This window comes from Protomyctophum parallelum, assembly GCF_964188405.1.
Source record: "Protomyctophum parallelum genome assembly, chromosome: 12".
NCBI classification, from domain to species: domain Eukaryota; kingdom Metazoa; phylum Chordata; class Actinopteri; order Myctophiformes; family Myctophidae; genus Protomyctophum; species Protomyctophum parallelum.
This window is the reverse complement of record NC_139712.1, coordinates 13,431,196-13,455,144: the sequence shown is the minus strand read 5'-3', so window position 1 is coordinate 13,455,144 and position 23,949 is coordinate 13,431,196. Positions and strand designations below refer to the sequence as shown.

The 23,949-nt window shown below is 41.3% G+C and overlaps 1 protein-coding gene across 1 annotated transcript in view; it reads right to left on the bottom strand.

The window, feature by feature from the left end:
* Window positions 1-10,129: 10,129 nt before the first annotated feature.
* and1 (actinodin1) overlaps window positions 10,130-23,949 on the bottom strand; it is a gene marked incomplete at its 3' end in the record, with an annotated part of 24,760 nt that continues 10,940 nt past the window's right edge. Inside the window, exons 5-12 of the mRNA XM_083777644.1 lie at window positions 21,011-21,235; window positions 18,683-18,794; window positions 17,830-17,945; window positions 16,652-16,909; window positions 14,054-14,307; window positions 13,368-13,454; window positions 12,660-13,206; window positions 10,130-10,639 (exon numbers count right to left, since the gene is read on the bottom strand). Coding sequence (XP_083633770.1) covers window positions 10,130-10,639; window positions 12,660-13,206; window positions 13,368-13,454; window positions 14,054-14,307; window positions 16,652-16,909; window positions 17,830-17,945; window positions 18,683-18,794; window positions 21,011-21,235 — 2,109 coding nt within the window. The remainder of the gene's footprint in view (window positions 10,640-12,659; window positions 13,207-13,367; window positions 13,455-14,053; window positions 14,308-16,651; window positions 16,910-17,829; window positions 17,946-18,682; window positions 18,795-21,010; window positions 21,236-23,949) is intronic.

Genomic DNA, 23,949 nt, shown 5'->3' with positions numbered 1-23,949 from the left:
GAAAAAAAATGAAAAAACGAAAAAAACATGGGTTATAGCCCATCGTTTTTTTTATTTTTGAAAAAAAAAAAAAACTAGTTTTTCATCATTTTTGACCATGGGCTATGGCCCATACCGTACGGCATACTGTAGCACGCCGTTTTTCATCATTTTTGAGGATTTGAAAAAAAATTAAAAAATCAAAAAACATGGGTTATAGCCCATCGTTTTTTTATTTTTTTTTAAAATAAATTACCTCGTTTTTCATCATTTTTGACCATGGGCTATGGCCCATACCGTAGGGCATACTATAGCACGCCGTTTTTCATAATTTATGAGGATTTGAAAAAAAATAAAAAACAAAAAAAACGATGGGTTATAGCCCATAGTTTTTGGAATTTTTGAAAACAAAATTAACCTCGATTTTCATCATTTTTGACCATGGGCTATGGCCCATACCGTACGGCATACTATAGCATGCCGTTTTTCATCATTTTTGAGGATTTGAAAAAAATGAAAAAATTCAAAAAACATGGGTTATAGCCCATCGTTCTTTTTATTTCTGAAAAAAAAAATTACCTCGTTTATCATCATTTTTGACCATGGGCTATGGCCCATACCGTACGGCATACTGTAGCACGCCGTTTTTCATCATTTTTGAGGATTTGAAAAAAATGAAAAAATGAAAAAAACATGGGTTATAGCCCATCGTTTTTTGAATTTTTGAAAAAAGATTATATCCTCGTTTTTCATCATTTTGGACCATGGGCTATGGCCCATACCGTACGGCATACTGTAGCACGCCGTTTTTCATCATTTTTGAGGATTTGAAAAAAATTAAAAAAACATGGGTTATAGCCCATCGTTTTTTGAATTTTAGAAAAAAGATTATATCCTCGTTTTTCATCATTTTGGACCATGGGCTATGGCCCATACCGTACGGCATACTATAGCATGCCGTTTTTCATCATTTTTGAGGATTTGAAAAAAATAAAAAAAATAAAAAAACATGGGTTATAGCCCATCGTTTTTTGAATTTTTGAAAAAAAAAATATCCTCGTTTTTCATCATTTTTGACCATGGGCTATGGCCCATACCGTACGGCATACTGTAGCACGCCGTTTTTCATCATTTTTGAGGATTTGAAAAAAATGAAAAAATTAAAAAAACATGGGTTATAGCCCATCATTTTTTTAATTTTCTTTTTCTTTTACCTCGTTTTTCATCATTTTTGACCATGGGCTATGGCCCATACCGTACGGCATACTATAGCATGCCGTTTTTCATCATTTTTGAGGATTTGAAAAAAATAAAAAAAATAAAAAAACATGGGTTATAGCCCATCGTTTTTTGAATTTTTGAAAAAAAGAAATATCCTCGTTTTTCATCATTTTTGACCATGGGCTATGGCCCATACCGTACGGCATACTGTAGCACGCCGTTTTTCATCATTTTTGAGGATTTGAAAAAAATGAAAAAAATCAAAAAACATGGGTTATAGCCCATCGTTTTTTGAATTAAAAAAAAAAAAATTAACCTAGTTTTTCATCATTTTTGACCATGGGCTATGGCCCATACCGTACGGCATACTGTAGCACGCCGTTTTTCATCATTTTTGAGGATTTGAAAAAAATGAAAAAATAACAAAAAAACATGGGTTATAGCCCATCGTTTTTTTTCATTTTTGATTTTTTTTTTACCTAGTTTTTCATCAATTTTGACCATGGGCTATGGCCCATACCGTACGGCATACTATAGCATGCCGTTTTTCATAATTTTTGAGGATTTGAAAAAAAATTAAAAAATCAAAAAACATGGGTTATAGCCCATCGTTTTTTTATTTATTTTTTAAATAAATTACCTCGTTTTTCATCATTTTTGACCATGGGCTATGGCCCATACCGTAGGGCATACTATAGCACGCCGTTTTTCATAATTTATGAGGATTTGAAAAAAAATTAAAAACGAAAAAAACGATGGGTTATAGCCCATAGTTTTTGGAATTTTTGAAAACAAAATTAACCTCGATTTTCATCATTTTTGACCATGGGCTATGGCCCATACCGTACGGCATACTGTAGCACGCCATTTTTCATCATTTTTGAGGATTTGAAAAAAATTAAAAAATGAAAAAAAGAAACATGGGATATAGCCCATCGTTTTTTGAATTTTTGAAAAAAAATTATATCCTCGTTTTTCATCATTTTGGACCATGGGCCCATATCGTACGGCAAACTATAGCATGCCGTTTTTCATCTTTTTTGAGGATTTGAAAAAAAGGAAAAAATTAAAAAAAACGATGGGTTATAGCCCATCGTTTTTTGAATTAAAAAAAATAATAATAACCTAGTTTTTCATCATTTTTGACCATGGGCTATGGCCCATACCGTACGGCATACTGTAGCACGCCGTTTTTCATCATTTTTGAGGATTTGAAAAAAATGAAAAAATTCAAAAAACATGGGTTATAGCCCATCGTTTTTTTTATTTTTGAAAAAAAAAAAAAACTAGTTTTTCATCATTTTTGACCATGGGCTATGGCCCATACCGTACGGCATACTGTAGCACGCCGTTTTTCATCATTTTTGAGGATTTGAAAAAAAATAAAAAATGAAAAAAACGATGGGTTATAGCCCATCGTTTTTGGAATTTTTGAAAAAAAATTAACCTCGTTTTTCATCATTTTTGACCATGGACTATGGCCCATACCGTACAGCATACTATAGCACGCCGTTTTTCATCATTTATGAGGATTTGAAAAAAAATGAAAAAACGAAAAAAACATGGGTTATAGCCCATCGTTTTTTTTATTTTTGAAAAAAAAAAAAAACTAGTTTTTCATCATTTTTGACCATGGGCTATGGCCCATACCGTACGGCATACTGTAGCACGCCGTTTTTCATCATTTTTGAGGATTTGAAAAAAATGAAAAAAATAAAAAAACATGGGTTATAGCCCATCGTTTTTTGAATTAAAAAAAAAAATTAACCTAGTTTTTCATCATTTTTGACCATGGGCTATGGCCCATACCGTACGGCATACTGTAGCACGCCGTTTTTCATCATTTTTGAGGATTTGAAAAAAATGAAAAAATAACAAAAAAACATGGGTTATAGCCCATCGTTTTTTTCATTTTTGATTTTTTTTTTACCTAGTTTTTCATCAATTTTGACCATGGGCTATGGCCCATACCGTACGGCATACTATAGCATGCCGTTTTTCATAATTTTTGAGGATTTGAAAAAAATTTAAAAAATCAAAAAACATGGGTTATAGCCCATCGTTTTTTTATTATTTTTTTAAATAAATTACCTCGTTTTTCATCATTTTTGACCATGGGCTATGGCCCATACCGTAGGGCATACTATAGCACGCCGTTTTTCATAATTTATGAGGATTTGAAAAAAAATAAAAAACGAAAAAAACGATGGGTTATAGCCCATAGTTTTTGGAATTTTTGAAAACAAAATTAACCTCGATTTTCATCATTTTTGACCATGGGCTATGGCCCATACCGTACGGCATACTGTAGCACGCCATTTTTCATCATTTTTGAGGATTTGAAAAAAATGAAAAAATGAAAAAAAGAAACATGGGATATAGCCCATCGTTTTTTGAATTTTTGAAAAAAAATTATATCCTCGTTTTTCATCATTTTGGACCATGGGCCCATATCGTACGGCAAACTATAGCATGCCGTTTTTCATCTTTTTTGAGGATTTGAAAAAAAGGAAAAAATTAAAAAAACGATGGGTTATAGCCCATCGTTTTTTGAATTAAAAAAAATAATAATAACCTAGTTTTTCATCATTTTTGACCATGGGCTATGGCCCATACCGTACGGCATACTGTAGCACGCCGTTTTTCATCATTTTTGAGGATTTGAAAAAAATGAAAAAATTCAAAAAACATGGGTTATAGCCCATCGTTTTTTTTATTTTTGAAAAAAAAAAAAAACTAGTTTTTCATCATTTTTGACCATGGGCTATGGCCCATACCGTACGGCATACTGTAGCACGCCGTTTTTCATCATTTTTGAGGATTTGAAAAAAAATAAAAAATGAAAAAAACGATGGGTTATAGCCCATCGTTTTTGGAATTTTTGAAAAAAAATTAACCTCGTTTTTCATCATTTTTGACCATGGACTATGGCCCATACCGTACAGCATACTATAGCACGCCGTTTTTCATCATTTATGAGGATTTGAAAAAAAATGAAAAAACGAAAAAAACGATGGGTTATAGCCCATCGTTTTTTTTTATTTTAGAAAAAAAAATTACCTCGTTTTTGAGGATTTGAAAAAAATGAAAAAATGAAAAAAAACATGGGATATAGCCAATCGTTTTTTGAATTTTTGAAAAAACTTATATCCTCGTTTTTCATCATTTTGGACCATGGGCTATAGCCCATATCGTACGGCAAACTATAGCATGCCGTTTTTCATCTTTTTTGAGGATTTGAAAAAAATGAAAAAATTCAAAAAACATGGGTTATAGCCCATCGTTTTTTGAATTTTTGAAAAAAAGATTAACCTTGTTTTTCATCATTTTTGACCATGGGCTATGGCCCATACCGTACGCCGTACGGCATACTATAGCACGCCGTTTTTCATCATTTATGAGGATTTGAAAAAAATCTAAAAACGAAAAAAAATTGGTTATAGCCCATCGTTTTTGGAATTTTTGAAAAAAAAATTGCCTCATTTTTCATCATTTTTGACCATGGGCTATGGCCCATACCATACGGCATACTGTAGCACGCCGTTTTTCATCATTTTTGAGGATTTGAAAAAAAAACAAAAAAAACATGGGTTATAGCCCATCGTTTTTTGAATTTTTGATTTTTTTTTTAACCTCGTTTTTCATCAGTTTTGACCATGGGCTATGGCCCATACCGTATGGCATACTATAGCACGCCGTTTTTCATCATTTTTGAGGATTTGAAAAAAATGAAAAAAAAACATGGGTTATAGCCCATCGTTTTTTGAATAAAAAAAAAATAACCTCGTTTTTCATCATTTTTGACCATGGGCTATGGCCCATACCGTACGGCATACTGTAGCACGCCGTTTTTCATCATTTTTGAGGATTTGAAAAAAATTAAAAAAAAACATGGGTTATAGCCCATCGTTTTTTGAAATTTTGATTTTTTTTTAACCTCGTTTTTCATCAGTTTTGACCATGGGCTATGGCCCATACCGTATGGCATACTATAGCACGCCGTTTTTCATCATTTTTGAGGATTTGAAAAAAATGAAAAAAATCAAAAGACATGGTTATAGCCCATCGTTTTTTGAATTTTTGAAAAAAGAATTAACCTAGTTTTTCATCATTTTTGACCATGGGCTATGGCCCATACCGTACGGCATACTATAGCACGCCGTTTTTCATCATTTTTGAGGATTTGAAAAAAATGAAAAAAAACATGGGTTATAGCCCATCGGTTTTAGAATTGTTGAAAAAAAAATTAACCTCGTTTTTCATCATTTTTGACCATGGGCTATGGCCCATACCGTACGGCATACTGTAGCACGCCGTTTTTCATCATTTTTGAGGATTTGAAAAAAATAAAAAAATAAAAAAGCATGGGTTATAGCCCATCGTTTTTTGAATTTTGAAAAAAATGTTAACCTCGTTTTTCATCATTTTTGACCATGGGCTATGTACGGCATACTATAGCACGCCGTTTTTCATCATTTATGAGGATTTGAAAAAAGATGAAAAAACGAAAAAAACGATGGGTTATAGCCCATCGTTTTTTTATTAAAAAAAAAAAAATTTAACCTCGTTTTTCATTGAATTAAGAATATGGGATTACATAATTATACAATGTTCTTGTGTTCTCCTGCCTTTTGCAACTTGCATAGCCTACTACTGTCACGGTTCAAGTCAGGAGAGTTTGTAGGACCCAAATGCAGGAGGAGGCAGAGGCAGAGCAGGTCATTTCAAAAGGTTTAATAAGGGAGGCAAACAGTAACAAGACAGACAGGAAACATTATGAACAATTCTACAAAATAAAAGCACACAAGGGTAAAGCAAAACTCAAACAGGAACTAGGAAAACAAGAACACAATACTTCATATAAGTAATATATAAATCAGAGGAACACAACAGAAAAGTAAAACACAAACCATAACTGGAAAACATGAAAACCAACACATGTCACGGATCGTGACAACTACAGTAGACCTATTTTTGGTGATTAGCACCTACGAGGGTATCGGCCGAGAAGGAGCCGAATTCCGGTGGCTATTTGTATAACAAAGGAGTTTGAGACAGACAATTTGATCAAAGACTTTGGTTTTATATATTATGCAATAAAAGTCGACACCCTACACCCATGTCAACTGTTTAAAAGTTTAACCAGGATAGGATCATTTTGTCAGTCGGGGCGCAAGCCTACATGGGGAGACGTGAGCCACTGCTGGCTGGCGTGAGCTTATGCTATGCTTCACTGCTGTGCTGTACTTCGTTGAAATAAACATCATGGAACTTCATCTCGTCTCATGTCTGCCGTGCACATTTATCCTCTGTATGGTATGAAATATACTTCAATAGTACCTTTCCTTTCCTTAGTCCAGTTACCCTGGGTAAACATAGTACCTTTCCTTTCCTTAGTCCAGTTACCCTGGGTAAACATAGTACCTTTCCTTTCCTTAGTCCAGTTACCCTGGGTAAACATAGTACCTTTCCTCTCCTTACCCCTAACTATAAGGCCCTATAACGGAAAGTTAAAAAAATACAATACTAAATCCCTAACTAACCTAACTAACCCAAAATGTACAATAAAACAGGGAAAATAAAAACACCTGGCACCCCTACATGGTGGAAGTAGGAACCGGGCTTTACATTTGAAAATAGGAATTTACAGACTTAATAAGAATAACAATTTATAGGAATGAACTGAGGCTATTAAGTTAAAAAACTGAAAAGGGCTGAAGGCTCTAACTTAAATAACAAAACAAAATATAGCAAAGGCATAACTTACTGCAGAATGAAATAAACAACACATGTTCAGATGGGGGTCCCTGGTACAACACATGTTCAGATGGGGGTCCCTGGTACGACATAGTGTACAGATGGGGGTCCCTGGTACAACACATGTTCAGATGGGGGTCCCTGGTACAACACATGTTCAGATGGGGGTCCCTGGTACGACATAGTGTTCAGATGGGGGACCCTGGTACAACACATGTTCAGATGGGGGTCCCTGGTACGACACATGTTCAGATGAGGGTCCCTGGTACAACACATGTTCAGATGAGGGTCCCTGGTACAACACATGTTCAGATGGGGGTCCCTGGTACAACACATGTTCAGATGGGGGTCCCTGGTACAACACATGTTCAGATGGGGGTCCCTGGTACGACACATGTTCAGATGGGGGTCCCTGGTACAAAACATGTTCAGATGGGGGTCCCTGACATTAATTTGGGGTCCCTGGCCTGGCATGAGAAGGTTTGATTTTCAGCACCCATAATAAATAATCTCCAGACCAATGCAGTGTCCGCTGGTGAACACTAGATGGCAGCAAAACGTCGGTTTTCCAGTTTGTCTATGACACCTGCTTCATCTCTCTCTCTGTCTCTCTCTCTCTCTCTCTCTCTGTCTCTCTATCTCTCTCTCTCTGTCTCTCTCTCTCTCTCTCTCTCTCTCTATCTCTCTCTCTCTCTCTCTCTCTCTCTCTCTGTCTCTCTATCTCTCTCTCTCTCTCTCTCTCTCTCTCTCTCTCTCTGTCTCACAGAGACACACTCACCACCCTATCTTCACCACCCTGTCTGCAGATATGACTGTTGATATAAAAACATATGTATTATATAATAATAAAATGTCTGCAGATATGACTCTGTTGGTATGAACATGTTATAGCCTATATATATTATACAGTATACTTCCCGAGACGCATACAGTTGTTCCTGTTTAGTCTTCTTCTTTTAACTTGCTCTGTAACTAACCATAAATGATTGGCTAACAACTAATTATGAACTGTAAGATCAGAGAGTTTATAAATCAATGCATTATGTTTAAATTAAACTAAACAAACCATTCCTTATCAAACCAACGTCTAACCTATCTAATCTAAATACTTATTATATTCCTTATCAAATCAACGTCTAACCTATCTAATCTAAATACTTATTATATTCCTTATCAAATCAAAGTCTAACCTATCTAATCTAAATACTTATTATATTCCTAAACAAACCAACAATCTAATGTAAATACTTATTATATTCCATATCAAATCAACGTCTAACCTATCTAATCTAAATACTTATTATATTCCTAAACAAACCAACGTCAAACCAATCTAATCTAAATACTTATTATATTCCTTATCAAATCAACGATGGACAATGTTTTCTAAAGCTTTTATTAGAACATTCATTTAAAACAAAAAAACATCTTTACATAATACATCTTTAACAAAAGTGTGACAATTCATTGAAACAAAACAAAACCACATGTAGAGACGGAAGAGATGCAGAAGAGGAGAGGAGAAGTGAGAAGTCATTAAATATTCCAGCGTTTGTTTGATTTTATTTTTTAGAGCGGAACTGAGGAGAGAACGAAAAGTCTAAAGCTACAGAGCTGAACTGAGGAGAGAACGAAACGTCTAAAGCTACAGAGCTGAGCTGAGGAGAGAACGAAACGTCTAAAGCTACAGAGCTGAACTGAGGAGAGAACGAAAAGTCTAAAGCTACAGAGCGGAACTGAGGAGAGAACGAAAAGTCTAAAGCTACAGAGCTGAGCTGAGGAGAGAACGAAAAGTCTAAAGCTACAGAGCTGAGCTGAGGAGAGAACGAAAAGTCTAAAGCTACAGAGCTGAGCTGAGGAGAGAACGAAACGTCTAAAGCTACAGAGCTGAGCTGAGGAGAGAACGAAAAGTCTAAAGCTACAGAGCTGAGCTGAGGAGAGAACGAAAAGTCTAAAGCTACAGAGCTGAGCATCGCCTTCTGCAACACTCCTACAGATACAAGCTGCTTGTGTGTGTGCATATGTCCCGCCCCAAAATTGTATACTGGGCTATGGTTGGTTATAGCCTGGTTCAGGACGAATCTGGTTGGCTCGTCACCACTTTGGCTGTGAAGTCCCTCCCACAATTGAGAGGGGCCAGACATGCAATAGGCAGATGAAGGTTAGCTATGTGAGGAAAGTCTCGCGTAGCCATTCCACAATCTCCGAATGCTAGGGTCTGGAACTACACATCCCAGGGTCTGGAACTACACATCCCGGAATCCGGGACTTATGATCAGAGCTTCCGTTGCTCCAGACTGTATGACGGAAGAATTCATATTTTACTTATGATCAGAGCTTCCGTTGCTCCAGACTGTATGACGGAAGAATTCATATTTTACTCATGATCAGAGCTTCCTTTGCTCCAGACTGTATGACGGAAGCATTTATATTTGACTCATGATCAGAGCTTCCGTTGCTCCAGACTGTACGACGGAAGCATTTATATTTTACTCATGATCAGAGCTTCCGTTGCTCCAGACTGTACGACGGAAGCATTTATATTTTACTCATGATCAGAGCTTCCGTTGCTCCAGACTGTACGACGGAAGCATTTATATTTTACTCATGATCAGAGCTTCCGTTGCTCCAGACTGTACGACGGAAGCATTTATATTTGACTCATGATCAGAGCTTCCGTTGCTCCAGACTGTACGACGGAAGCATTTATATTTGACTCATGATCAGAGCTTCCGTTGCTCCAGACTGCACGACGGAAGCATTTATATTTTACTCATGATCAGAGCTTCCGTTGCTCCAGACTGTATGACGGAAGCATTAATATTTTACTCATGATCAGAGCTTCCGTTGCTCCAGACTGTACGACGGAAGCATTAATATTTTACTCATGATCAGAGCTTCCGTTGCTCCAGACTGTAGCATTCGAACATTGTGGGAGGAAACAGTCTGGCAACGCGAGGCTAGTACAGTATAGCGGAGGCTGTGCTGTTCAGTTCCGTTCCGTTTTATTTTTGGATATTGGACATACAATACATACATACAGTACATACATACATACACACATACATACATAGTGGAATACTTTCTGATAAGCGTCAATGTTTTACAGGCTTGTCCAAAGTGTCCCGACAAAGGAGCGGGGGGGGGGGGGGGGGGGGGGGAGCGCTAGGCGTTACTTCCTGCGATAGTCGTGTGTGCCGTAGGCCCTGTGGTCGTCCTGCTCGGGGAACTGGTCTCCGTAGCCTCTCAGAATGTCCTGGAAGCTGGGCATGCCCTGTGCGCCGTGGCCCGGGTAGGGCAGGAAGGGCTCCTCCTGGTGGCCGCTCTGGAAGGGCTCCGGTTCCTGCTCCGCCTCCTCCTCCTCCTCCTCCTCGGGCTGCTGCGCCTCCTCGGGCTGCCTGCGCAGCCGGCAGTCGCGGTCGTACTCGGGGTCGCAGTGGGGGTTGTCGGGCTCCAGGACGCCGCTGCGCGAGCCGTCGGCGTTGAGGTGCGGCTCGTAGGCCTCGGCGGGGTAGGCCTGGCCGCGGTGCGCCCCGGAGCGAGGCCGCGGCGGCCCCGCGGCGGGCTTCACGGGCAGGCAGTCGCGGTCGTAGCCGATGTAGCAGTCGTAGCCCTCCTTGGTCTTACCGGGAGGCCCCAGAGGGTTGTGCTGTTGCTGCTGCTGCTCCTCCTGGGCGGCCTCCTGCTCAGAGAATCACAACCGCAACTCTGTTGTCACATCAAAGACTTAAAAGCTATAAAAGTGAGTGAAATGAGTTTCTGTGCATAAAGTATACTTATACTTATATATTATACATAGTTCCCATCGTGTGCATAGTTCCCCTCGTGTCCGGCCTTGATCTTACATAAAGGAGGTGAATTATCTCCCTACAACGACCACCTAGCCAGACATTATCCCTTACATAAAGGAGGTGAATTATCTCCCTACAATGACCACCTAGCCAGACATTATCCCTTACATAAAGGAGGTGAATTATCTCCCTACAATGACCACCTAGCCAGACATTATCCCTTACATAAAGGAGGTGAATTATCTCCCTACAACGACCACCTAGCCAGACATTATCCCTTACATAAAGGAGGTGAATTATCTCCCTACAATGACCACCTAGCCAGACATTATCCCTTACATAAAGGAGGTGAATTATCTCCCTACAACGACCACCTAGCCAGACATTATCCCTTACATAAAGGAGGTGAAGTATCTCCCTACAACGACCACCTATAGCCAGACATTATCCCTTACATAAAGGAGGTGAATTATCTCCCTACAACGACCACCTATAGCCAGACATTATCCCTTACATAAAGGAGGTGAATTATCTCCCTACAACGACCACCTAGCCAGACATTATCCCTTACATAAAGGAGGTGAAGTATCTCCCTATACAACGACCACCTAGCCAGACATTATCCCTTACATAAAGGAGGTGAATTATCTCCCTACAACGACCAGCTAGCCAGACATTATCCCTTACATAAAGGAGGTGAATTTTCTCCCTACAACGACCACCTAGCCAGACATTATCCCTTACATAAAGGAGGTGAATTATCTCCCTACAACGACCAGCTAGCCAGACATTATCCCTTACATAAAGGAGGTGAAGTATCTCCCTATACAACGACCACCTAGCCAGACATTATCCCTGGCTTACATAAAGGAGGTGAATTATCTCCCTACAACGACCACCTAGCCAGACATTATCCCTTACATAAAGGAGGTGAATTATCTCCCTACAACGACCACCTAGCCAGACATTATCCCTTACATAAAGGAGGTGAAGTATCTCCCTACAACGACCACCTAGCCAGACATTATCCCTTACATAAAGGAGGTGAAGTATCTCCCTACAACGACCAGCTAGCCAGACATTATCCCTTACATAAAGGAGGTGAAGTATCTCCCTATACAACGACCACCTAGCCAGACATTATCCCTTACATAAAGGAGGTGAATTATCTCCCTACAATGACCACCTAGCCAGACATTATCCCTTACATAAAGGAGGTGAATTTTCTCCCTACAACGACCACCTAGCCAGACATTATCCCTTACATAAAGGAGGTGAATTATCTCCCTACAACGACCAGCTAGCCAGACATTATCCCTTACATAAAGGAGGTGAAGTATCTCCCTACAACGACCACCTAGCCAGACATTATCCCTTACATAAAGGAGGTGAATTATCTCCCTACAACGACCACCTAGCCAGACATTATCCCTTACATAAAGGAGGTGAATTATCTCCTGATAATGACCACCTAGCCAGACATTATCCCTTACATAAAGGAGGTGAATTATCTCCCTACAACGACCACCTAGCCGGACATTATCCCTTACATAAAGGAGGTGAATTATCTCCCTACAACGACCACCTATCCAGACATTATCCCTTACATAAAGGAGGTGAAGTATCTCCCTATACAACGACCAGCTAGCCAGACATTATCCCTTACATAAAGGAGGTGAATTATCTCCCTACAATGACCACCTAGCCAGACATTATCCCTTACATAAAGGAGGTGAATTATCTCCCTACAACGACCACCTAGCCGGACATTATCCCTTACATAAAGGAGGTGAATTATCTCCCTACAACGACCACCTATCCAGACATTATGCCTTACATAAAGGAGGTGAAGTATCTCCCTACAACGACCAGCTAGCCAGACATTATCCCTATTATAAGAACACAATGTACCTGGAAGAAGGCGTGCTGCTGGCGGGGGGCCGTGGGAGGGGCCCCGCGGCGGTGCATGGCGGCCGCCGCCTGGCGGTACATGGCGTACGGGTCGTTGGGGTCGGCCTCGGGGGCGGCGGGAGGGGGAGAGGGAGGGGCCCCGGCGGAGCGGGGAGCGGAGGGGTCGTTGACCTGCGCGTTGGCCATGAACTGACGCAGCATGGCCAGCTGGTCGTTGGCGGCGGCAGGGGGAGGAGCTTGGCGGTACATGGCGTACGGGTCGTTAGCAGCAGGGGGAGGGGCTTGGCGGTACATGGCATACGGGTCGTTGGGCTCGGCCTCGGGGGCGGCGGCGGCAGGAGCTTGGCGGTACATGGCGTACGGGTCGTTAGCGGCAGGGGGAGGGGCTTGGCGGTACATGGCGTACGGGTCGTTGGGCTCGGCCTCGGGGGCGGCGGCGGCAGGGGGAGGAGCTTGGCGGTACATGGCGTACGGGTCGTTAGCGGCAGGGGGAGGAGCTTGGCGGAACATGGCGTACGGGTCAGCTGTTGGAGGAGGCTGGCGGTACCTGTAAAATAAATCACACCCGTGTGAAGTGAGGGGCGCTAATATATTAAGATCTTAAACAGACGTGCACCACTGAAACACTTCATAGATCTAAGGGACAGCGGTGCTGGCTCCAGTAACCATGACGACCACCAGAGGGAAGCTAAATCAATCAATCAATACCTGGCGTACGGGTCGTTGGCTGTCGGGGGCGGAGCCTGTCGGTACCTGGCGTATGGATCGTTGGCTCTTGGAGGAGGCTGGCGGTACCTGATGGATCAATCAATCAATCAATCAATGTTTAGTTAGAATACGGTATGTTTGGACATAGAATCAGTTTATGATCATGAGTTAGCCGATACTGAATACCGATACCAGTGTCGTGATCTCATGTTTATAGCTATCTAGCTATATATCTGGTGTTGTGTTTATAGCTATCTAGCTATATATCTGGTGTTGTGTTTATAGCTATCTAGCTATATATCTGGTGTTGTGTTTATAGCTATCTAGCTATATATCTGGTGTTGTGTTTATAACAGACTCCTCACTCATATGTGCACTTGCAGTTTGGGAAACTCCAAAGCAAACTCCACAAACATGTTATTTACCTGCCATAGAGTCAACCCCTTCCTTACCCCTGTGTGGGATCACTGGTTAGACTGCCATAGTGTCAAGCCCTTCCTTACCCCTGTGTCAGATCGGTGGTTAGACTGGTATATTCGCCGATACCGATATGACCCGATATGACAAATAAGGGCCGATCCGAAACTTTTCCGATACCGATACAGTATCGGGACATCTCTACTTTCCATCTGTGACACCACAGCAGTTAACTAGCTAGTTATTTACCTAGTTAACTAGTTATTTACCTAGCGTACGGGTCTCTCTGGGCGTCTCTCAGCATGGCGTACGGGTCGTTGTCTGGTTGTTGTTCTTCAGCCTGCTCTTCGGGGGCGGGAGGAGGCGGGGCCTGTCTGATGGCCGCCGCCTCGTCGCGGGGCTCGTCCTGGAAGGTTTGCGGCGGCGCGGAGAAGCGTGTGGCGGTGAGCGGGTTGCAGCCGTCCTCGAACAGCGGGTTGCAGGACCCCGGGACACGGCCGGGGGGGCTGGGGGCGCGGTTAGCCTGAAACAAGGGATTTAAACATGGATTTAGGAGGCCTGGGGGGCGGAGTTTAGGGGGGCAGGGTTATGGGGCGGGGTTAGCCTGAAACAATGGATTTAAACATGGATTTAGGAGGCCTGGGGGGCGGAGTTTAGGGGGGCAGGGTTATGGGGCGGGGTTAGCCTGAAACAATGGATTTAAACATGGATTTAGGAGGCCTGGGGGTGGGGTTAGGGGGCGGGGTTAGGGTGTGGGGTTAGGGGCGGGGTTAGCCTGACACAAGGGACGTAAACATGGATTTTAGGTGACCTTCACACCAGAAAGCTTTACTGCGATTAAAACGAATCCTGTCAGAAAGTGCACTTCGTTTGGAAGGTGTGAAGGCTCATTCGAATCCTAATGCGCATCAAAGAACCGCATTCTTGTGCAGGGCGTTGCTGAAAATGTGCACCTGTGCTCAGCTACTTCCCTGGGTAATTTAAGAATTAATTAAAAAAAAGAAAAAAAAGAAAATTATACTTCGACCAAAAACGGGGGTTTCGCTTCGCTTCCAATCGCACTTGATCATGATTCGGTGCAGGTGTGAATGCAATCCGCAGTAAATTAAGGAAATGAAGCAAACGATGTGGCGGGCGAGAAGCTGAACACAGCTGGAGACGGAGAAGGCATATTTTACGCAGCGCAAAGATGTCCCGTTAGTTACCGTGGATAGACGTGGTCGAATGAGGAGACTGAAGCCCTGATCGAAATGAGGACGAGTACATGTTGCTTAACCCTTGGCCTACAATTCACGGAAAAAACGGAATTAATCGAAAAATCTAAACCTCCCGTTAACGGAAAAAACGGAATGACAATCAATATCAGTTATCGCGGGGTCAAAAGAGCAAAAATTAATATTTTTTCGCTAATATCACTAATGTTGGATGTAATTTACCAAAAAACGGCCGAAATCCGCGTGATCGTGCGCTATCGTGCACGCGCGCCGTCTCTATGTGCGTCGCTGTAAAAAATGTGATATTTTGCGATCTTTTGGGGTTGATTTGAGGTTAATTTGACTTAGTTATGAAAAATATAGCATTAGCTTAGCAATCCGGACCAGCCAAGCTATTGACTAGGGTCAAAATAATACAGGATGTTGTTGATCGTTGAACCGGAAGTGACTTAGGAAGATCCGTCTATTTTAGCCAAAATCAGCATGATGATGCTTTCCCGCCATCTGGTGGCGAATCGAGAGAATACATAACCAATGAATTTATTTTTTTAAAACATCTTTTCAAGCCACCAGATCTTTCTTGTATGTTAAAACGATGAATAAAAAATATGCCAATTTGTTACCCAAACAAAAAAATTGGTCCTGGCAGTCTAAGGTAGGACAACTTTAGTTTTTTTCAACCAAGGTTCATGTTGTAGGTTGTTATTAGAGAAACTAAAAGGTGAGTGTTAATTTTCTTTCATTTGCTGCTTTCTTTCGTTTTGGGGATTTTAGCAGTTTTTGACAGGGGGGCGGGGGCATTCGAGCATGGGGCTAAATATGTATTTTTTTATTTATTATTTTTTTATTATTTACTATAGTCCTAATAAACCCCAAGAAATTACATCTGGCCACAAAAGATCACAGGATCTATTGAATGTGTCAAACTGACATATTGAGCCTACACACAGTATAAGCCTTCCCCCAGTAGGCTATACCTTCACATTCAGTAGATCATGTGATCTTCTGTGGCCAGATGTAATTTCCTGGGGTTTATTAGGACTATAGTAAATAAATAATAAATAAATCGCCATCAAATTTGGTAAAAAAATACATATTTAGCCCCATGCTCGAATGCCCCCGCCCCCCTGTCAAAAAGAGCTAAAATCCCTAAAACGAAAGAAAGCAGAAAATGAAAGAAAATGAACACTCACCTTTTAGTTTCTCTAATAACAACCTAAAACATGAACCGTGGTTGAAAAAAACTAAAGTTGTCCTTTAAGGAAACACATAAAAACACTGCAGTGTATTATAGCCTGTCTGTGCGTGCCGTAAACATGGAGTGCTGTCACTGTGTGGGGACTAGTGGGGAGTAGGAACTTTCATCTCGATAAACACATTTTTGCGCTGCTGTCTGTTATATCAGTGCGTTCAGCGCTGTGCCTCCATCCCCCAAAGAACAGTGTGTGGCTGCGTGCATATAGGGAGAGAGAGAGAGAGGGGGGGGGTCCAGTCCCAGACGGCACGACACATGCACCATATGGGTATAATTTTATCACCATAGATTTCACTGTGTAGTTTATGAATGGAACACATTGATAAAGGTCCCCCCTGCTGCGTTTCCAATTGCTGTGGATGACAGTCTCACAGGGGGTCCCTGAGGGGGGTTCTTACCGCCAGAGAAGCATGGTAGGCACACAGGGGGTCCCTGAGGGGGTCACAGTCGGGGTACTGCAGGTACATGCCGGACGGGGCTTTCTGCACCAGCTTGGGGGGTCCACAGCTGGGGTCCTTCTTGGGGTCGCAGCCCAGGTGGGCGTAGGAGGGGAGGGGCCCGGCCGAGGGCTTGTGACCGTACGCCGCACGCATGTGGTACTGGAGGCACTCCACGTCGTCTGATTGGCAGATACGCAGTAGCTCCGCCTTCTGCTCCTGAGGGGTGGGGGGGGGGGTTTACATGTGAACACCAGCCAATGGAATGTGTGGAGGTGTGGTTTTACCGAACATGACGCGGTAAGCTAGCAAACACGCTGACCTCAGAACAACAGGTATCCCTAAACGTAACCTTGATGTCTAAACCTAACCTTATTAACCTCAGTAAAATTATGTCTTAACCTAACCTTATTAACCTCAGTAAAACTATGTCTAAACCTAACCTTAACCTCAGTAAAACTATGTCTAAACCTAACCTTATTAACCTCAGTAAAATTATGTCTTAACCTAACCTTATTAACCTCAGTAAAACTATGTCAAAACCTAACCTTAACCTCAGTAAAACTATGTCTAAACCTAACCTTAACCTCAGTAAAACTATGTCTAAACCTAACCTTAACCTCAGTAAAACTATGTCTAAACCTAACCTTAACCTCAGTAAAACTATGTCTAAACCTAACCTTAACCTCAGTAAAACTATGTCTAAACCTAACCTTAACCTCAGTAAAACTATGTCTAAACCTAACCTTATTAACCTCAGTAAAACTATGTCTAAACCTAACCTTATTAACCTCAGTAAAACCATGTCTAAACCTAACCTTATTCCTAACCTTAACCTCAGTAAAACTATGCCTAAACCTAACCTTATTAACCTCAGTAAAACTATGTCTAAACCTAACCTTTTTAACCTCAGTAAAACTGTCTACTCTAAACCCAACATTATTAACCTCAGTAAAAGTGTCTAAAACTAACCTTATTCCGTGACGTTTAGTATGCGTAGCCTACCTTGGTGAGGAAGGACTGCGATGTAGCATTAGTAATACCTTGGTGAGGAGGTAGGGGGCGTAGTTACCTTGGTGAGATAGGACTGGGCCGACGGGGCGTAGTAATAATATCCAGACTGTAGGGGGCGTAGTTACCTTGGTGAGATAGGACTGGGCCGTCGGGGCGTAGTAATAATATCCAGACTGAGGGTCTTTCACCGGGATGGAAGAACGCACGTACAGGGGAGCTGGAGCCTTGGCTGGAGCTGGACCTGCAGACAGACAGACAGACAGAGGTGTTGGTCTGACATGTGTTGTAGTACAGAACAAAGAATGTTTGCTTTCGCCATCTTTGTTGAGGAGTCTGGGCAAGCCAACTGCGCAGAAAGCATGGAATACGGATGTGTATATTACAGGAAACTCCAGTTAAAACTTCCCAACAAACTCCGGTAAACTCCTGAATTGTACCGTCACACCTGTATATTACCGTATATTAACTGTATATTACCGTATATTAACTGTATATTACCGTATAGTAACTGTATATGCTGCTAAACTTCAGGTTTACGGTTAAATCTAGTGCCCATAATTGCCCGTTGACTCTATTGATACCAATACTTTGGTTGTACTCTTACTCAAGTGAATTTAGAATTCCGGGAGACTTTCCCTCTCGTAGCAGACGTAACGTCGCTTAATATAAATAAAGTTCAGGTATAGAACTGCGCCTCATAGAATGTGCTCTCGCTGTATCAGAAACTCGTCTTTATCACGATTGAACGGTCAAATCCTCTAGTCACACCGTCTGGGGCTACAAATTGCATTTTAACAATTCGTGCAGTGCTATTTTTACTAGCAAAACCTATACTCGCAGTACTGTGGAGCGCTGGGTGGCGTTCTATAACGCCTGTACCAAACAGCGTGAGAAGGCGAAGGCGAATGCTCACAGCGATAACCCCGCCTCCCTGTCCTGTCCTGGCCATTGGGCCGCTGTGTGTGTGGTCGGTCTTACCTTTGAGCGCGGCCGCGGGCGCGGGAGGCGCGGCGGACTTGGCAGCGGGCAGCACCAGGGGCAGGTAGGGGCTCTTCCCCTGGACCAGGGCGGCGTACAGGCAGTACGTGTCCTGGAACATAAACAGCTCTGTTTCTGTCACAGCATTCAGGAGATCACAACCACAGTCAGCTCTGTGTCTGTCACAGCGTTCAGGCACAGTGATGGATTTTCAGTGAAATGAGTCCCAGGATGCAGGGATGGTCTTTTATAAATGAGTCCCAGGACGCAGGGATGGTCTTTTATAAATGAGTCCCAGGATGCAGGGATGGTCTTTTATAAATGAGTCCCAGGATGCAGGGATGGTCTTTTATAAATGAGTCCCAGGATGCAGGGATGGTCTTTTAGAAATGAGTCCCAGGATGCAGGGATGGTCTTTTAGAAATGAGTCCCAGGATGCAGGGATGGTGTTTTAGAAATGAGTCCCAGGATGCAGGGATGGTCTTTTATAAATGAGTCCCAGGATGCAGGGATGGTCTTTTAGTAATGAGTCCCAGGGACATTATGAGTCCCACTTCAACCACGTTAGGAGTCATATTATTTTTACAAATTCAAGCATTTAACTCCCATTTAATTGTATATGGAAGAAGAAATTGGGTTAGGGTACCTTGGTGGGGTCAGGGTACCTTGGTGGGGTTGCAGGTCTTGACGGGCGGTGGTTTGGGGGTTTAGGGTTAGGGTCAGGGTACCTTGGTGGGGTTAGGGTTAGTGTACTTTGATGGGGTTAGGATCAGGGTACCTTGGTGGGGTTAGGGTTAGGGTACTTTGATGGGGTTAGGATCAGGGTACCTTGGTGGGGTTAGGGTTAGGGTACCTTTGTGTGGTTAGGGGTAGGGTACCTTGGTGGGGTTAGGGTACCTTGGTGTGGTTAGGGGTAGGGTACCTTGGTGGGGTTAGGGGTAGGGTACCTTGGTGGGGTTAGGGGTAGGGTACCTTGGTGGGGTTAGGGGTAGGGTACCTTGGTGGGGTTAGGGGTAGGGTACCTTGGTGGGGTTAGGGGTAGGGTACCTTGGTGGGGTTAGGGGTAGGGTACCTTGGTGGGGTTAGGGGTAGGGTACCTTGGTGGGGTTAGGGTTAGGGTTAGGGTACTTTGATGGGGTTAGGATCAGGGTACCTTGGTGTGGTTAGGGGTAGGGTACCTTGGTGGGGTTAGGGTACCTTGGTGTGGTTAGGGGTAGGGTACCTTGGTGGGGTTAGGGGTAGGGTACCTTGGTGGGGTTAGGGGTAGGGTACCTTGGTGGGGTTAGGGGTAGGGTACCTTGGTGGGGTTAGGGGTAGGGTACCTTGGTGGGGTTAGGGGTAGGGTACCTTGGTGGGGTTAGGGGTAGGGTACCTTGGTGGGGTTAGGGGTAGGGTACCTTGGTGGGGTTAGGGTTAGGGTTAGGGTACTTTGATGGGGTTAGGATCAGGGTACCTTGGTGTGGTTAGGGGTAGGGTACATTGGTGGGGTTAGGGGTAGGGTACCTTGGTGGGGTTAGGGTTAGGGTACTTTGATGGGGTTAGGATCAGGGTACCTTGGTGTGGTTAGGGGTAGGGTACCTTGGTGGGGTTAGGGGTAGGGTACCTTGGTGGGGTTAGGGTACCTTGGTGTGGTTAGGGGTAGGGTACCTTGGTGGGGTTAGGGGTAGGGTACCTTGGTGGGGTTAGCGTCAGGGTACCTTGGTGGGGTTAGGGGTAGGGTACCTTGGTGTGGTTAGGGGTAGGGTACCTTGGTGGGGTTAGCGTCAGGGTACCTTGGTGGGGTTAGGGTACCTTGGTGTGGTTAGGGGTAGGGTACCTTGGTGGGGTTAGGGGTAGGGTACCTTGGTGGGGTTAGGGGTAGGGTACCTTGGTGGGGTTAGGGTACCTTGGTGGGGTTAGCGTCAGGGTACCTTGGTGGGGTTAGGGGTAGGGTACCTTGGTGGGGTTAGCGTCAGGGTACCTTGGTGTGGTTAGGGTCAGGGTACCTTGGTGTGGTTAGGGTCAGGGTACCTTGGTGGGGTTAGGGGTAGGGTACCTTGGTGTGGTTAGCGTCAGGGTACCTTGGTGTGGTTAGGGTCAGGGTACCTTGGTGTGGTTAGGGTCAGGGTACCTTGGTGTGGTTAGGGTTAGGGTACCTTGGTGGGGTTAGGGTACCTTGGTGGGGTTAGGGTACCTTGGTGGGGTTAGGGTACCTTGGTGGGGTAGGGTACCTTGGTGGGGTTAGGGTCAGGGTTAGCGTCAGGGTACCTTGGTGGGGTTAGGGTCAGGGTACCTTGGTGGTGTTAGGGTACCTTGGTGGGGTTAGGGTCAGGGTTAGGGTCAGGGTACCTTGGTGGGGTCGCAGGTCTTGACGGGCGGTGGTTTTGGGGGCTCTGGTTTGGGCGTGGGCGTGGGCCTGGTGGTGGCCGAGGCGACACAGTTGGGGTCTGCGGAGTCGGCGCAGGACTTGTAGATGTCCCCTAGGTGGCGCAGGTACGCCTTGTAGGAGCGGCGGCCCTCTGCGCGGTTCTTGTTCTGCAGGTAGGCCAGGTAGATCTTGTCCAGCTCCTGGACCTATGGGAGAGAAGACTCGATGGTTTTAACCAATGGGAGAGAAGACTCGATGTTTTTAACCAATGGGAGAGAAGACTGAGGACTACCAAAGCCCATTTCCCCAGAGGCCTGTTTAGGGTGAAACCGAGCTGCTGTATAAAACTGCCTATATCTAAAGAATGCAACATGCTACAAACATAATTGTTTTTTCTGGGTAAAGAGGAAATGCTCCTCTTTCAATTGGTATATTCCGTGACATGTTCACATTATTACAAAAATATGCTATGGGTATATAAATGTGACTGGTCAAAACGGTGAGATATTTTTCTAAAGTGTTGGACTCATTCAAAAGCCTATATTTTGAAAACTGAAAACGATATAAATGTTATCTCTTTTCCTGGTGAAAGTAGAGGATTCTAGCTTTCATTTGATGTCTGACATGGTGTTGTATTATATAACACAGCATAATGACATGGTATTGTATTATATAACACAGCATAATGACATGGTATTGTATTATATAACACAGCATAATGACATGGTATTGTATTATATAACACAGCATAATGACATGGTATTGTATTATATTACACAGCATAATGACATGTATTATTGTATTATATAACACAGCATAATGACATGTATTATTGTATTATATTACACAGCATAATGACATGGTATTGTATTATATAACACAGCATAATGACATGGTATTGTATTATATAACACAGCATAATGACATGGTATTGTATTATATAACACAGCATAATGACATGGTATTGTATTATATAACACAGCATAATGACATGTATTATTGTATTATATAACACAGCATAATGACATGTATTATTGTATTATATAACACAGCATAATGACATGTATTATTGTATTATATAACACAGCATAATGACATGTATTATTGTATTATATAACACAGCATAATGACATGTATTATTGTATTATATAACACAGCATAATGATATGTATTATTGTATTTTATAACACAGCATAATGACATGGTATTGTATTATATAACACAGCATAATGACATGTATTATTGTATTATATAACACAGCATAATGACATGTATTATTGTATTTTATAACACAGCATAATGACATGTATTATTGTATTATATAACACAGCATAATGACATGTATTATTGTATTATATAACACAGCATAATGACATGTATTATTGTATTTTATAACACAGCATAATTACATGTATTATTGTATTATATAACACAGCATAATGACATGTATTATTGTATTATATAACACAGCATAATGACATGTATTATTGTATTATATAACACAGCATAATGACATGTATTATTGTATTATATAACACAGCATAATGACATGTATTATTGTATTATATAACACAGCATAATGACATGTATTATTGTATTATATAACACAGCATAATGACATGTATTATTGTATTATATAACACAGCATAATGACATGTATTATTGTATTATATAACACAGCATAATTACATGTATTATTGTATTATATAACACAGCATAATGATATGTATTATTGTATTATATAACACAGCATAATGACATGGTATTGTATTATATAACACAGCATAATGACATGGTATTGTATTATATAACACAGCATAATGACATGTATTATTGTATTATATAACACAGCATAATGACATGTATTATTGTATTATATAACACAGCATAATGACATGTATTATTGTATTATATAACACAGCATAATGATATGTATTATTGTATTATATAACACAGCATAATGACATGTATTATTGTATTATATAACACAGCATAATGACATGTATTATTGTATTATATAACACAGCATAATGACATGGTATTGTATTATATAACACAGCATAATGATATGTATTATTGTATTATATAACACAGCATAATGACATGTATTATTGTATTTTATAACACAGCATAATGACATGTATTATTGTATTATATAACACAGCATAATGACATGTATTATTGTATTATATAACACAGCATAATGATATGTATTATTGTATTATATAACACAGCATAATGATATGTATTATTGTATTATATAACACAGCATAATGACATGTATTATTGTATTATATAACACAGCATAATGACATGTATTATTGTATTATATAACACAGCATAATGACATGTATTATTGTATTATATAACACAGCATAATGACATGTATTATTGTATTATATAACACAGCATAATGACATGTATTATTGTATTATATAACACAGCATAATGACATGTATTATTGTATTATATAACACAGCATAATGACATGTATTATTGTATTATATAACACAGCATAATGACATGTATTATTGTATTTTATAACACAGCATAATGACATGGTATTGTATTATATAACACAGCATAATGACATGTATTATTGTATTATATAACACAGCATAATGACATGTATTATTGTATTATATAACACAGCATAATGACATGTATTATTGTATTATATAACACAGCATAATGACATGTATTATTGTATTATATAACACAGCATAATGACATGTATTATTGTATTATATAACACAGCATAATGACATGTATTATTGTATTATATAACACAGCATAATGACATGTATTATTGTATTATATAACACAGCATAATGACATGTATTATTGTATTATATAACACAGCATAATGACATGTATTATTGTATTATATAACACAGCATAATGATATGTATTATTGTAT